The 17,652-nt window shown below is 40.6% G+C and overlaps 1 protein-coding gene and 1 long non-coding RNA gene across 3 annotated transcripts; one reads left to right on the forward strand and one right to left on the reverse strand.

Moving 5' to 3' along the window:
- Positions 1–12,005: 12,005 nt before the first annotated feature.
- Positions 12,006–13,325, reverse strand: LOC135503561 (uncharacterized). Its single transcript, XM_064797165.1, has one exon. The coding sequence runs from the start codon at positions 13,230–13,232 to the stop codon at positions 12,309–12,311; it is 924 nt and encodes a 307-aa protein (XP_064653235.1). The 5' UTR covers positions 13,233–13,325; the 3' UTR covers positions 12,006–12,308.
- A 72-nt stretch (positions 13,326–13,397) lies between these two features.
- LOC135503562 (uncharacterized) lies at positions 13,398–17,327 on the forward strand. 2 transcript variants are annotated; one of them, XR_010449916.1, is made up of 5 exons: positions 13,398–14,304; positions 14,969–15,029; positions 15,381–15,456; positions 15,664–15,734; positions 15,955–17,327. It is a non-coding gene; the product is annotated as an uncharacterized LOC135503562 (long non-coding RNA). The 2 variants fall into 2 exon arrangements; XR_010449915.1 differs by lacking the exon at positions 13,398–14,304 and having other exon boundaries at positions 14,806–15,029.
- The last annotated feature ends 325 nt before the right edge of the window (positions 17,328–17,652 follow it).

The following is a 17,652-nucleotide window of genomic DNA, read 5'->3' on the forward strand; positions in this document are numbered from 1 at the left end:
AAACATAAGCCAATGTCAGCTATGTATAATTTTCCAAAGTTATTCCGAATAATACTGAAATAATTGACATGTCGCTAAATCCATTATTTCAGACTTTATTCTTAATGATAGCCTTTAACACTATAGTAAGGGATGGTTCATATTCCTACGTCTGTGGGGAGGTTAGCAATACTTTTGAATAGGCGAAACAGGAATAGGCGAAACAGGAATTAGGCGAAACAGGAATAGGCGAAACAGGAAGTAGGCGAATCAGGAATAGGTGAATAAGGAATTAGGCGAAACAGGAATAGGCGGAACAGGAATAGGCGGAACAGGAATAGGCGAAACAGGAATACACCGAAATAATACACGTGAGAGAGAGATGTCATAATAGCTAATAGCCAAAAGGCAATGTAAAGAAATCGTCTGTCAGGTAACGCTTGTCGTATACTAAGCCGTACTTTTTCACCTCCCGAACTGTGGTAATTTTGAAATCCTTACGTCGCCGAATTTTGTAAGGATTTTCGACCGAAAGGGTGTCGGAAAAATTCAGGTTTTGTACCAAGTCCCTCATGGTTTCGAAATTGATTTTTTGACTATTACCATAGTTCAGGGTGAACCCTCGGACTTTGCACACAGTCTCTTGACTCTCTTTGATGCGATACCCGTAGTTTTTTGGTCCCCCCTGAAACAAACTCTTCAAGGGATGCGCCGTTCAACTCATCCTTGAAATCCCCCAGATAGTCGCCTAGGGGTGGGTTGAAGTGTTTTTTGTTTGTTTTGTCGTACACGTATATAATACTATCAGTGTCAAAATATTATACTTGTTGATCAAGTTTTTCCAACTCCTCATACAATTACAGCCGCACATGTGCAGTTGTGTAAGCTGCGATAACACAATTTGTGTAAGGACACGCTTCTATGAATTCAGTCTTCTCACGGTATTTCAAAAGAACGAATTCTTCGTTCACTAATTGAGAATCTGTTACTTCAATGCTATCGTCGGTCAATTTATTGATATAAACCTCTGGACTATCTGTATATAATGTCTTTACAAAGTTATTTCGTTGCCCGAATTTTCCCCACAACGCACATATCCCTGCCTTGTAGGTACTGCGCATGCCTGCGTTATATTTGATATTGTAACGGTCTAAAGTGATCCCCTCGTGCGGCACGTAATCATCGATGTACTTCTTTTTGTCTTCTTCGGTCTCACACCAATCGGGCCAAACGCTAGCTTCTTCTTTTCTGCTTTAGAAAAGTATTAATGAAACTCATAAATAGACCGCCCTCTTTCTTCTCAAGATCATATTGGGTTGTTTGCTCGAAATCCCAAATTTCGTATGTTCGCACCAGACGATAGCCCTTTTCGACCACTTTTCTGACTTCAAATATAACCCATGTCCCTATCAGAGTGCACTCATCGTCTGAATGGTCACACGTTTTAGATGACGTCTCCGCACACTTCGCAAAAAGAGAAAACTTCAACTTGTTATCCGTCCTCTGGGGTAAAACAGGAAAATACAATTGCTTTGGCGGTAATACTTTACATTTGATAAGACCTTCGCACTTCAGTGGGTCGTCAGCCTTTTGCAGACTTTCACCCCAGTACACCACCGGGTGCCCTAGAGGATAATGTTTATATTTATTGACATACGGATAAAGCGATGTAAAGTCGACATATTTGATGCTTTCGTTTTCATTGCATTTGTGATACAGTTTCACAGCGTTCGTTCTTCCCCCGAAAAAGGCTTCTCGGGGGAGTTCAGAGGCTCGGAGATGTTCAGATCTTTTGCAAATGCTGCCAGTTCGGGATCTGCCTTAATTTCCGCTCTGAACTCGCACTCCCGCTTGGAAATGACAGTGTATCCGCGGTCTCTTAAGAAAGTACGCCGAAACGCAGTGCGTTCGCGCAGTTCACCCATAGTTGAACCTGTACGTTGATTCATGGTGTATCCTTTTGGAAAGCAGACTTCGCAACCATGAAAGTAACACACGTCGAAAGAATAGACAACGTTATTCCGCTCATCCCACCCATCTACTTTGGAATTCGCAATCGCCTTTTCGCCCCCGTTTTGCGCATGTTGTGTAAAGAGATTTGGGTTTTTTTCGCATCAACCATTCCAACCACTTGACACCTATAGCAGACTGTTTGTCGCATGTATAGCCGTATGGAGGTAGTACGCCAACGGTGTTGGGCTCCATAAAGTTTTGACGGTACACTCGCCTGCATGCTGAAGCCACGGTTGCACTTTTCTCAAAGGGATTAACCTTTAGAATGCTTTCAAAAGCCAGAGCGAATAAGACACAACAGCGACGGAGAATCGTAACGTCACTTTTACAGTATGCAAGAAGCTCCTCGAACATGTTGTACTCTTTTCCTTTTTGATTTTCGTACCACATCATAAATTCCTTTCTAACGTCAACAGACATGCTCTCAGGGGCAAAGTACTTCATGTCGGGTATCTCCCCGACATAATTTAGATTTTCTGCTGTAAAGTGATGGTGAAACCAGCCCTTTCGACACTCTTTCAGGTTAAACGTTTTCGGAAATGCACTCAGCGGCATTGTCAAATAACTCAATGAATCCAGAAATTTTATGCCGCACGCTTCGAATGAAAGATACTTCTGTCCCACCTGTATTACGTTTGTGGGCTTAATACCAACACGGTGAAGATACTGGATGATGAAGAAAGCATCGTAACCCCTGTTGTCGTGAGCGATTGCCACTCGCCCCATATTTTCGCCGTTGAATAACCATTCACAAAATTCCGTTACGGTATCCTCCCCCTTGAAGACGCATTCATCACGTCTGTCCCCGCACACAATACAGCTCAAGTCATCATCATTTTCAGCGCTTTGTTCCCTCCCACAAAAAAGGCAGCAACGCTGTGCAACACACAGATTGGGCACGTGCTCCTTTGAACCATCAGCCAGTATTTTCTCCTGTGTTGACTCAAAATCGTACAAACTTCATAAATTCTAAGGGAATTTATGAAGTTTGCACGATTTTGAGTCAACACAGGAGAAAATACTGGCTGATGGTTCAAAGGAGCACGTGCCCAATCTGTGTGTTGCACAGCGTTGCTGCCTTTTTTGTGGGAGGGAACAAAGCGCTGAAAATGATGATGACTTGAGCTGTATTGTGTGCGGGGACAGACGTGATGAATGCGTCTTCAAGGGGGAGGATACCGTAACGGAATTTTGTGAATGGTTATTCAACGGCGAAAATATGGGGCGAGTGGCAATCGCTCACGACAACAGGGGTTACGATGCTTTCTTCATCATCCAGTATCTTCACCGTGTTGGTATTAAGCCCACAAACGTAATACAGGTGGGACAGAAGTATCTTTCATTCGAAGCGTGCGGCATAAAATTTCTGGATTCATTGAGTTATTTGACAATGCCGCTGAGTGCATTTCCGAAAACGTTTAACCTGAAAGAGTGTCGAAAGGGCTGGTTTCACCATCACTTTACAGCAGAAAATCTAAATTATGTCGGGGAGATACCCGACATGAAGTACTTTGCCCCTGAGAGCATGTCTGTTGACGTTAGAAAGGAATTTATGATGTGGTACGAAAATCAAAAAGGAAAAGAGTACAACATGTTCGAGGAGCTTCTTGCATACTGTAAAAGTGACGTTACGATTCTCCGTCGCTGTTGTGTCTTATTCGCTCTGGCTTTTGAAAGCATTCTAAAGGTTAATCCCTTTGAGAAAAGTGCAACCGTGGCTTCAGCATGCAGGCGAGTGTACCGTCAAAACTTTATGGAGCCCAACACCGTTGGCGTACTACCTCCATACGGCTATACATGCGACAAACAGTCTGCTATAGGTGTCAAGTAGTTGGAATGGTTGATGCGAAAAAAACCCAAATCTCTTTACACAACATGCGCAAAACGGGGGCGAAAAGGCGATTGCGAATTCCAAAGTAGATGGGTGGGATGAGCGGAATAACGTTGTCTATTCTTTCGACGTGTGTTACTTTCATGGTTGCGAAGTCTGCTTTCCAAAAGGATACACCATGAATCAACGTACAGGTTCAACTATGGGTGAACTGCGCGAACGCACTGCGTTTCGGCGTACTTTCTTAAGAGACCGCGGATACACTGTCATTTCCAAGCGGGAGTGCGAGTTCAGAGCGGAAATTAAGGCAGATCCCGAACTGGCAGCATTTGCAAAAGATCTGAACATCTCCGAGCCTCTGAACTCCCCCGAGAAGCCTTTTTCGGGGGAAGAACGAACGCTGTGAAACTGTATCACAAATGCAATGAAAACGAAAGCATCAAATATGTCGACTTTACATCGCTTTATCCGTATGTCAATAAATATAAACATTATCCTCTAGGGCACCCGGTGGTGTACTGGGGTGAAAGTCTGCAAAAGGCTGACGACCCACTGAAGTGCGAAGGTCTTATCAAATGTAAAGTATTACCGCCAAAGCAATTGTATTTTCCTGTTTTACCCCAGAGGACGGATAACAAGTTGAAGTTTTCTCTTTTTGCGAAGTGTGCGGAGACGTCATCTAAAACGTGTGACCATTCAGACGATGAGTGCACTCTGATAGGGACATGGGTTATATTTGAAGTCAGAAAAGTGGTCGAAAAGGGCTATCGTCTGGTGCGAACATACGAAATTTGGGATTTCGAGCAAACAACCCAATATGATCTTGAGAAGAAAGAGGGCGGTCTATTTATGAGTTTCATTAATACTTTTCTAAAGCAGAAAAGAAGAAGCTAGCGTTTGGCCCGATTGGTGTGAGACCGAAGAAGACAAAAAGAAGTACATCGATGATTACGTGCCGCACGAGGGGATCACTTTAGACCGTTACAATATCAAATATAACGCAGGCATGCGCAGTACCTACAAGGCAGGGATATGTGCGTTGTGGGGAAAATTCGGGCAACGAAATAACTTTGTAAAGACATTATATACAGATAGTCCAGAGGTTTATATCAATAAATTGACCGACGATAGCATTGAAGTAACAGATTCTCAATTAGTGAACGAAGAATTCGTTCTTTTGAAATACCGTGAGAAGACTGAATTCATAGAAGCGTGTCCTTACACAAATTGTGTTATCGCAGCTTACACAACTGCACATGTGCGGCTGTAATTGTATGAGGAGTTGGAAAAACTTGATCAACAAGTATAATATTTTGACACTGATAGTATTATATACGTGTACGACAAAACAAACAAAAAACACTTCAACCCACCCCTAGGCGACTATCTGGGGGATTTCAAGGATGAGTTGAACGGCGCATCCCTTGAAGAGTTTGTTTCAGGGGGGACCAAAAAACTACGGGTATCGCATCAAAGAGAGTCAAGAGACTGTGTGCAAAGTCCGAGGGTTCACCCTGAACTATGGTAATAGTCAAAAAATCAATTTCGAAACCATGAGGGACTTGGTACAAAACCTGAATTTTTCCGACACCCTTTCGGTCGAAAATCCTTACAAAATTCGGCGACGTAAGGATTTCAAAATTACCACAGTTCGGGAGGTGAAAAAGTACGGCTTAGTATACGACAAGCGTTACCTGACAGACGATTTCTTTACATTGCCTTTTGGCTATTAGCTATTATGACATCTCTCTCTCACGTGTATTATTTCGGTGTATTCCTGTTTCGCCTATTCCTGTTCCGCCTATTCCTGTTCCGCCTATTCCTGTTTCGCCTAATTCCTTATTCACCTATTCCTGATTCGCCTACTTCCTGTTTCGCCTATTCCTGTTTCGCCTAATTCCTGTTTCGCCTATTCCTGTTTCGCCTATTCAAAAGTATTGCTAACCTCCCCACAGACGTAGGAATATGAACCATCCCTTACTATAGTGTTAAAGGCTATCATTAAGAATAAAGTCTGAAATAATGGATTTAGCGACATGTCAATTATTTCAGTATTATTCGGAATAACTTTGGAAAATTATACATAGCTGACATTGGCTTATGTTTTAGCTTATTTTAAAAGGCAAGAAATAAAATTGTAAGAAAGTTTTACCCTTTCATTAGATTTGAGAAAGGTTTCTCAGACCTGCATTTTATATTGTGGATTCTCTTTCTTTTGTCTTAGTCAGTAACTGGCTACGTAATAGAAAGAATACCTATAGCTACACTGTTTTTTACTATGACATGGGTTTTACAGCTGATTTTGATCAAATAATTATGAGAATGTACAGTATTATGTATTTTTATCAAAAACTCATGAATTCCTGTTTTATAAAATAAGCGACTGCTTTACTCTACTTAATCTATTAGTTTTTACTGTGTGTCAGTATAGTCATATGGTCAAATAAGTCCCGGACTGTCCCCGCTTTCAAGGTGACTCTTTCAAAACGGTCATGGCATGGTTTGTTAATAAAGTTGATGGCATTTGATTAGTCAAATTGTCATCACATCGTTAACATCATCCAATTGTTCCCTCACATTTTTCCCATAAAATGGACATGCATCCCTAAGGTTCCCCCTGGGAGAGTCGATTTATTGTAGGGGTACTGGAAAGTAGGCGAAACAGGAAGTAGGCGAAACAGGTATAGGCGAAACAGGAAATAGGCCAAACAGGAAATAGGCCAAACAGGAATAGGCGGAACAGGAATAGGCAAAAAAGGAATAGGCGAAACAGGAATAGGCGAAACAGGCATAAACCATTATTTCACCATAGTGAAGTTTACGCGCTCCTTGAGCGCTATTATCATCATTGTACATCTGATATTATTATTTTATAAACATCATTGAACTGTATCGTGCTTACATATATGTCATTTTATAAGGGATGTTATTGTAAAAATTATTGCCAGTGTCATTTTTTAGTCAACATGAAACATCGTTATCATCTCCATCATCATCATCATCATCATCAGCACTGCAGACAACTCCATCCATGCCAGAGATATTAGTTTTTTCTATTATGGTTTCTGCGCCAGAAAACAGGTATAATACCTTGATAGCACTATTACAGACTGTATCATCATCATTATCACCAACATCCACGGTACAATAGATCATTATCTGTTTTTGCTCTAGACAGTTACACTATAACCTATAACAGTATTTTTTTGTTGAATCCCTCATTATATTAGTCGAGATCTCAGCATGCATATTTCAAGTGGAGACCTTCTCTTGAAACATCCATTCACATGTCTAGTAGCAGGGCCTACCATGTGCGGGAAGTCTTTCTTTGTACAACGATTGATATCCAATGCTGCCTCTACTATTGACCCTCCACCTGATAGCATTGTTTGGTGCTATGGAGGCGTATGGCAGGAGGCGTTTGCAGCGTTTCCAAATGTGGAGTTCGTCTCTGGTCTGAATTTTTCTGAAAATACATCTGTAGATGAGCGAACATTGCTCATTATCGACGATTTAACGTGTGAAACAGATGAAAAAGTCACAAAGATCTTCACCAAGGATTGTCATCATTTGAACCGGAGAGCCATCTTTATCGTACAGAACTTTTTTTTTCACGGAGACAGCAGCGCATCATATTATGTGGTGTTATTCAAAAATCCAAGAGACGTGTCTCAGATCACACATTTGGCAAAGCAAATTTCTCCTGGTAATACCAAAGCCCTTCCCGAAGCTTTTGCCGATGCGACGCGTCAACCCTTTGGATATCTATTCTTGGATTTTAGCATCAGTTATTCGATATGGCAAAATATCACATTAAACATTACGTGCGCCAACTCAAAGCACTGAAATCTGCTCAGGTTAAGAAAAGACCCCAGATTCTTCAAACAGCCGACAAAGGGCTCCTTAATGCGGTGGGGGAGTCTGCGAGCAACTGTTTAAAAGGCTACGTACCCCTTAATAGAAATCAATTTAAATGTCTGAAGAAACACAAGCACTCCCTCCGTAAATTAGCGTGCAAGAAGACATCGTTAAAGGAACGAAAACGGATCATTCAAAAGGGTGGTTTTCTTGGAGCACTGCTAGGCCCCGTGATTAGAGCCATTGGAAGTATTTTTGGTGGTTGATAAATAGCCGCATAATGAGTCAGATGCGCAAAATGGCGTTAATACCTCATGAGATGGTAGATAAATATCTGTATCAGCAACGCCACAAAGAGGATACCAAACCCCAGGCATACAACGCAATGGGTATTGATGAAGAAATGCAAAAAATACTGTCCTCAACAACTATGAATGAGTATGACAAGGCCACAGCATACTCGCAGTTGCTTCGCAAGTACTTGGGAACAATACATTCCCCATCACTAGATTTAAACGCTGGAACAATAGGACAAGCCCAAAATGCTGTTACAACGACTGCCCAAGCTGCGGATACAACTGCTGTAAACCAAATGGCTGCCCAGCCCTCCGTATTGTCTCCGCTTTCCCCCAAGGCGATATTGCAGCAAGTTCTCGGGTACTCAAAACCAAAGGCCAAAAAATTAGTACAGGCATTGCAGGACGACCCAAAATTTAGCTGGAACGAAAGCGGCGAAATTTCAATTAACGGAGACGTCATTAAAGGAAGCGATATCAAGTCGGTCATACAAAACGCCTCTTCAAACGCAAAACATTCTAGCCCTCCTGTCGGCGTTGATTCGATCCTATCTTATCTCGATGGTAAGGGTGAAATATCCAGTAACATGATTACGAACAGGGAATGGAAGAAAAAACTCAAACTCAATGATAGGGAGGGTATAGGGGTCAATAAAACGCCCAAGTCGAGGAGGAGAGACCCATTAGCTTCTTGGAACTCTCCGACGTTTCACAGACAGAGTTCTCCTGTATTCGACAGTCCTGATACCATCTTCTCCACATGAAAATATGACGACAAAAATGAAAGCTGGGAAGCGTGGTAGTGACAAAGCAGCCAGGCTATTGAAAAAGATCTATTACACACCTGGTATTTCCGGTAGTTTTGGAGGTGTAAATACCTTAAAGAGGGTGGTCGGTAGTAAGATATCGACCTCTGACATCAAGAAATGGTTAAGAAGTCAAGCCACATACACGCTCCACATGCCGATCCGTCGCCATTTCAAACGAAGGCGTATTGTTGTCGCCGACATCGCCGAACAGTGGGAAGCGGATCTCGTTGATTTGTGTAGAATAGTCAAATATAATAAACCTCATAAATATTTGCTCACAGTGATCGATACTCTTTCGAAATTCGCGTAGGTGGTCCCTTTAAGAACTAAAACAGGGGCAGAACAGGTGGATTCATTCTCTAAAATATTTGCCACATCCAAGCGAAAACCAAAAAATTTAAGAACCGATAAGGGGGGGGGTGAGTTTCTGGGCAAGAAATTTCAAGCCTTTCTAAAAAAAGAAAATATCAATTTTTTTACTTCGAATAATGAGGTTAAAGCAGCTATAATCGAGCGTTTCAACATAACTTTCAAATAACACATGTTTTGTGCCTTTACATGGCAGAACACTCTGTCATACCTGTCAATTCTTCAGAAACTTGTACATTCATACAACAACATGTGGCATAGGAGCATCAAGAGGAAACCCAGCGAGGTGAACAAGGGTAATGCAGATGACGTTTGGCACGTACTCTACTCAAAAGAAAACCTATCAACAAAAAACGTCAAATTCAAATTTGAAATTGGCGATAAGGTAAGGATTGGCAAGACAAAAATGCTATTCGAAAAATCTTATTTACCCAACTGGTCAACAGAAATCTTCACTATAAAAAGACGCGTTAAAAGTCATCCAACCCTGTACGGCGTCCATGACGCGCAAGGTGAAAACATCTTAGGCACTTTCTACGAAAAAGAGCTGCAGAAAGTAGATGTGTCGCCAGAAAAGACCTATAAATTCGAGAGAATACTTGCAGAACGCGGCAGGGGTAGAACAAAAGAATATTTAGTTAAATGGGATGGATATCCAGCAAAGTTCAACAGTTGGGTGCGCAAGGCAGACGTTCAACATCTATGATTTATTCTACACTGTCACAGACACGTTTGATATTTGAGTAAACAAAGCATGATTGCAGAAATGTCACGCGGATCTGAAAACAAGGAAGGCGACGGCAACGATTCAATCACTTCACAACAGAAGAATTGGAAACTTTTTGGTCACAATGTCCCTAAACCCGAGATAATTTCTTTGCCCAGATCATAATTATTTACATAGTGATCGTTACTGCTCTCATTGATATAGCTATTGCCAACGGTGAAAGTACTGTGTGGATCTCTCTCTCCTGTGCAGCTGTTTAGGTTACTTGTTACCAAATCCATCAATACCCGAGAACACGCGTGCATTAACCAAGAAACGTTTTCCCAATTAAGGCAAAATGACTACTTTTAATGACCATTTTTATGTTTCTTTACCCTGCAATAGCTCCTTGAAATACTTTCCCGACAATACAATAGGTCATTACACAAAGCAGCTCAGCGCAGCCATCAGACTTGGCTCTGCTGAAAATTGGGAGGTCGGCCTTGCGGAGATAAAATATCCACGCACTTGGAGCAATGTCAACGAAACCAATAACACTTTTCACATTTACATCCCAACCAGCGATGACCCCGACCCAAAAACGGGTAAAATCCCTGAAGCTTGGAAGACATGCACAATACCTACTGGTCACTATACCGGACGCCTCTTTTGTCACACTTCTGCACGCATTCATTTGGAAACGTGATGCAAAAATAGCAATACAACAATTTTATTCAAGTGTTTTATAATACAGCATTAGAAAGATGCGGAATGAATACAATGTTTTCTCTTGACATCTTGACAGCCGGACATCAACATGAGTAGAGACAATTTCTTTGGACGCTTGTCTATGCCCTGGTGATGGAAAATACCACACATTTCTATGGATCGCACGCATCGGCGATGTTTCGGAACGTGCCGGTGTAAAAGTAGAAAGTGTCCCCCTCCCCCTGGAAAAATAAGACCCTGGAAGTCAAGGACACTGTAGAGCCCAGTCTTTAATTTAGTTTCAAAATCTTAGGATAGGAGGCAGCTCTGGTTTGGACCTTTTAAATTTGCCTCCCTTTTGACATTTTTGATTAGTTATGGTTCTGTGGACCTCTAGGTAGCCCCTTACATTCTATGTGGGCCTCTTTTGGACTTGAAGATGGTGGAGGAGGTTTAGAAAGGATGTTGTTCCCTTTCTTTTCCAATTTCTTCTTGGAAGTTTCGGATTTTAAGGATTTGTAATCTGTGGGATTTATAGTGAACCAGTGGAGCAAAGTTTGGTGAGTTTTTTATTTTAATTATCTTTATAATTTTTCTGTAATTTTGAAGTTAAGATATAGGGCCTATGGTTGGTAATTTTGTATGCAATGTTATGCATGTGCATTTTGCAGCACATGTTTTAGGCCCTTGCCTCGGGTCATTTGCTTGGTTAATTGACCAATGCACCCTCATTTCAAATGTGACAGATGGTTTGAAAATAACCTTCACCGTTTCAAGGACAAGAGTGCGCAAACACTCATCTTTCTCGGTCAAGGTCATTCTCAAAGCATTCCTATCCTCCAAGGTCAAGGCCATGGGAGGTCAAGATCACTTGAAACTAGGGCAATGCTAACTAGGTCAATTAAAGGTCAAGGCCATGGGAGGTCAAGGTCACTTGAAACTAGGGCAAGGCTAACTAGGTCAATTAAAGGTCAAGGCCATGGGAGGTCAAGGTCACTTAAAACTAGGGCAAGGCTAACTAGGTCAATTAAAGCCATCTTTCTCGGTCAAGGTCATTCTCAAATCATTCCTTTCCTCCAAGGTCAAGGTCATGGGAGGTCAAGGTCACTTGAAACTAGGGCAATGCTAACTAGGTCAATTAAATCGCCAGGTACCTGCTATACTACTCTAAATGACACCAGAAAGAAATGGACAAGTGGCCAGTCAGCGCTGAAATGGTTTCAACTCGTCAACGTCCGAGTGACAAGCGACTCATTCTGTGGTGACGGGTGAGATATACCGAGGTAAATTTCCATGACCGGAAACTACCCATCTGCCTTGCTACGAAAATCTTCACCCATAAATGCCAAATGGTAAATCAATAAGACAAGGCAAGGCGCTACTTCTATGGAATTTCAATAAAACAAAGAGATGGTAGGGGGTTATGAGAGTTTCCTTTTATTGATAGAACACCGGTGTCACAGTGATAGAAGTCCTAGGGATATAGGTCCCACGTACAATAGCTTCGCTTTGTTATGAGGTTTGGTTTGGGTTAGAAACGGACTTACATCCCTGGGGGACTTGGATCGCTGTCACACCGGGCTTAATTTTGATAAACGATTGTTACCAAATTGATGACAGCTGGACAATGTATCTTATTTTTGCTGGAGCTGGAATTCTTCCCAATTCTTTTCAAAGTGGGTTAACCATTGTTCGATGCTGCAGCAGTAGGCCTACTTTTTTCACATCCAACACACCCACTAAACTATACCAGAAATGAGGTCAATTACTCTTGGTAAAGATGGTCTAGAAGAAACAGTATTCGACATGCATTGCTCACAAATGTTTAGAAATCGCGTGGTGTTCAAGTGACCAAACTTCTGAATCATGTTGACAACATATCCCAATGAATAGATATCGCTTGCAATGGAAAATGTCGCGCTTCCATCAATTATCTCATTTGCGACCCATGGGTATCTTTTTCTGTAACTTTGTCTCTCTTCTATAGATATTACTTTACGTGTTGCCTTGCGTATTAGACAGCTTTTACCGAAGTCAATAATGACAATATTAACTCCCGACCCTTCATATTCGATGAGAATGTTATCTGTTTTTAAGTCATTGTGGAGGTAACCACTGTTATGAATGTCGCCAAGCCCAACACAAATTTGTTTCACAACAACTATCCAGTCAATAGGATTACATCGAATATCAGTTTTTCGCGACATTACCGAATGTAAGGTACTTGACTTGAAGCTTATTCCATGAAATGAAGTTACTAAAACGAATGGAGGATCTTCTACTGATATGCCTATCAGGTATGGTACGTGTTGTGAGGCATTAAGGTTCAATAGAACCTTTGCCTCCTTGACGACCTCATAACGAACACGCCGTTTATGCAGATCAAGATGTTTGAATTGTTTGACGGACACGACCATTCCTCTGAATGTTTGTAGCAGGCATTCACCGAAGGACCCACTTCCGAGTATTCCTCTCGTATGAGGACTGTCTTTGAGTTGTTTTTTTTTAATGAACAGTGATGATGGTAATTTTGCAGTATTGCTATACTGCACCTTTTCAAGTTCCGCCATGACACGTTCTTTTTCAAGCCTTTCACGGCGGTACATGTTCAAAGCTGATCGACATTTCTTCTTTGCCTTCTGTAAACACACTGAGACGTTCATTTTGCCGTCTTCCGTCTCCTTAACATCTCCGTCGATTTGGCGTAAACCATAATACCAGGATTTACCATCTCGTCCGGTATTTCTTCTAACACTTCGGCCCGGAAACGCTTTTTTATTCACAATGTGATCTTATTTCTGTTCCTGAAAAGTTGTTTTCAGTGTATTTTCTCCTTGAAATCGATCACTTCAGGTACTATTACTGTGCATACCTAGCTAAATTAGTGTCTAGTTTCGTCTCTGATGACATTTATTTCGTAAAAATCGCTGTTTTTTTCTAAAAAGGTGTTTTTGTGGTCATTTTGGCTGTTTATTTCGAGGGTGCGGTAGGAGGTCATCGTTCACTCGATAACTCTTTTTAAAATGAAATAAAAGCGTTTTAAGATACATGATATGAATTGATATTAATATTCGTTAAGTGGGATTGTCGGTGGACGTTCATTGTTGAACAGTTGTGCTGGAATTACGAAAATATATCGATATCGTTGAGAGTTCATTCATTAGGGGCCTGCTCTCAATTTTCCTTACAACGCCTCTAGCACTGGGCAATTGCCACCATCTTGAAAAGCAGTGCCGCGGATGGCTATCGCATCGCCACTACGCATGAGAACACGATGGCTGCCCTGCGCTGCATTGATAGTTCGTAATAAATTCACATAAAAACACACCAGAAGATCTCCGATTTTATTTACAAAGATCATATTTTGTTATTTATTGATAAAACTAGCCATTTCACCACAGCAGGTGACACATATTAGGCCTGAATAAGACTTTAGAATTTGAAGTGGTGGTGACGATGCCGATATCCAAGATGGCGGAATTATACCAGTGGTAAAATCTCATCTATTTTGGGTAATTGCATCATTATTTCTTTTTGTGATTGGTGATTTGTAAAATTGAGAATGATTGAAAAATCAGTATTTTTTCACCCAAAGGCATGAGGGAACATTTGATAAGTTTATTGTGATTTAATTGGTAATTTGGTCGACATTTTGACAATTATATTTAGCAATATTTCGATAAATGCGGACCTGCTTCTTCCTCTTTTCGTAGTGACGGTGTTTCGATAACTCAGGTCAGTTTCACGGCAAAAATAAGTGGTAGTTTTGAATTTCGAATGTGCATTTATTGATGTAACGATAAAGTACATTTCGGAGAATAATTAGTGAAAGTTTCAGTAGGTGTCGATTTTTGTAAAGTAGTGTATAGGCGATGGATTGGCTCAGCCATGTGCTCGTCGTGTCAGCGGGGCGCAAGCCGTCATGGGGGATGTACACTACAATGCACGTGATTGATGGTTGAACATTCACTCTCCTCTCGTTGGCAGTGTATTATTGAAATATTTGATTGTGATGATGGTGTATTGTACTAGGCCTTGCATGCTCCCAACGTGTGGCATATTTCACATTGATACTACCAGTATCAATTACAAAAAAATAGATTGTGAGTAACAATAGGCCTACAATCAATGCTACATGTCATGAGGGTGGGAACGGGGAAGGGGGGGGGTAACTGTCTCGACGTCCTGTTAGGAAAAAAGGCTTATCCCGTTTCCCAATACGCAATTTCAGCCGAATCGTGACGCAAAACACGGCTTGTCTCGAATCCCGCTAAAATAAGGGTGTCTATCCCGAATCCCGACAGTTATTTTCGGCCCATCCCAGTGTCCCGAAAATACCCGTTCTCCCCCTCATACATAGTAGACCATATTGTCACATTGATGTTTTCTTTCATTACAGTTAGACTTCGAGATCTACATTTTCGACAAAGGCCTGGTGTAATATTACGTACTTGATGAAGGTAATATTAATTTCTTCAAATTTGAAGCATGACGTTAATGGGGTACCAGCACAACTTCATTGACTGCTACGTGGCGCTGGTGGTAACTAAGGTATTGCATCGCTCATATCACTTGAAAAAAACATTTACCCTAGTTACGACCAAAGCTGCTCAGCAGAGGGCGATACCTCATCAGGAGCGCCACAATCATATCATTGGTGTGAAAGCATTTGATTGAAGTTTTTCAGTTCTCAATGTGTTCAAAACCTTAATTGTGAAATTGTGCACTTCGAATTCAAATTTACGTCACTACGTTAGTTTGACATCCATTGATGTCACGGTAATTTCACTGTTATGCTGTGCTGCTTTCAGGTTTAATGACACGAATGAGTACAAGTACATTACATTTTTCGACGAAGGCCTTCTGTAATTTCATACGCTTCTTACGGTTAGTATTGATTCATTATTTCTAGTAAAAAAGTTAATTTTGAAAGTGAAAAATATGTTACAATACAATAGACCTGCAAATACCATATACGCAAGTTTTGAACAAATATCACACATATTCCCCAGTTGACTTGTGATGATATTGATAATGGTGGTGGTGGTGTTATCATGTACATGGCTTCTAACGTAGTAAATGTTTTCTTTTCAGCAACATTCAATAGATTTATTTACTGTATTATCATTTCGACCAAGGCGAATTCGACACTTCAATTACACAAGGTTAGTAACTTTTGTTCACAAAATCCAAATGGAGGCAAATACAGAACAATCAAACTTAGTCATTCCAGTCAGTTACTGAAGCACAGTGAAAACTGTCGGGAGCAGTGCAACTGATGGCATGTCAAACTTCCAGTGACTGTCCCTGTCCATATATTTCAAGACAGTACAAATCTTGTAATCATTTTGTTTATGCAATGTACGTTATCATGTATCATTTCAGCACAATCAAACTTAGTCATTCCAGTCAGTTACTGAAGCACAGCGAAAACTGTCTGAATTAGTGCTGCTGATGGCATGTAATTACTCTACTACCACTACCAGTGACAGTCAATGTCCATATATTTTCAAGTGTGCGAAATTAGTACTCGTCTACTTCTTAGTGTTGAATGCAATGTATGTTATAAAAATATTTTTTCAACACTATATCAACATTCTCATTCCTGTCAGTTTCTGAAAATCAGCTAAAGCAATCGCTACCAATGCAGCTGATAACAGCAATTCTTTTTGTTCCCAATGCCCATCCATGACAATATATTTCACGCATGTGACAATCATGGTATCATCCTGTTTTTTGTGTTCTATTCATGCAATAAATAAATTCAGTATTTTCAAATCATTGGTGCTACAAAACTATTCTCATTATAGATTATTCATATTTTATAAAATGCTGTCATGTCAAATTTTGTGTCCTATAAATCATTATGAAGTCGGCATTTTATATACAACTTTTGTACTCCTAAATAAACATACAAATCTTGTTTTATGTAAACTTTGTATATGTGACCCGTCACAGCAAAACCAGGCGCATGTCGCTCTGAGCTTGGCAGGTTGAGACGGACTGTTTGTTCATTTATCTATTGTCTGCCTTTTGTAAAATATGAGCACATCAATTTCTTCCATTATCTCCTGGTGTCATTTAGGCTCATCTTCTGTGCGACATGTACCTGGTTTTGCTGTGACGGGTCACATATTCTATAGATATACAACACTCTAATGTCACAATGCCTCTCTCACTCGCTTTTATAGAGCAAGATGTATGAATAAACATGACACACCAACTATGTACAAAATTGCTAACAAACTGCACCATTTGTCAGTACACCACATGAAATACAGAGATATGTCTTAATTCTAATCTTTCATTAGCGACACCATTTCTTACCCGAGTGCCTCCTTCATTCATACATCTTGTACTTTAACTCGAGATACCCATCTTTGAATATTTTTAGTATACCAAGTACTACAATGTCAATGTATTGAAGTCATGTTCTTGTAGTGTTATTGGCTTTCTATTATCTTGTCAAAATACCACTTGGTTCTCGCAAAATCTCAATGAAAACAAATGCTATTGCATGTATTGCATATTCTAACAGCTATCCACTGTATCGATTTATCCATCATCTGTACTATTTGTCACAAAAATGTTATATTATGTAAATCATATTTCATTACATAATGCACACTGCCAATTACTGCTGAACCATTCATATGTCATTTAAATAAATAATTTTCAACTTTTTAAAACCGTCTTATAGTACTGTTCTTGTCACTTAGCTGAACCTATTGCTCTATAGCATGAAATTTCCAGAAATGCCCCAGGGACTGAAAAGTGCTGTTTTAACAGAGAGGTGTCCTAAACTGAGAAGTCGAGTTGAATGGAAACAACCAATTTGGAACCAAAAACTACTGTCCTTATTAAAGAGGTTGTCCTCAATAGGAAGGTGTCCACAAAAAGTAGGTCCACTGTATATGAAAGTACAAACCCTGGTACATGTAGTGACATCATCTACTCCTCGATGTGGACACCTGCAAATGCAGCGACAATGTCACATCAGTTATTTAATTCATCGTCCTTTGTGCAGATGGCACCACCCATCAAGCATGTTGGTGACGAATAGTGTCGCAGCATTTCGTCACC

The sequence above is a fragment of the Lineus longissimus genome, unplaced genomic scaffold (assembly GCF_910592395.1).
Source record: "Lineus longissimus unplaced genomic scaffold, tnLinLong1.2, whole genome shotgun sequence".
In the NCBI taxonomy this organism is placed as follows: Eukaryota; Metazoa; Nemertea; class Pilidiophora; order Heteronemertea; family Lineidae; genus Lineus; species Lineus longissimus.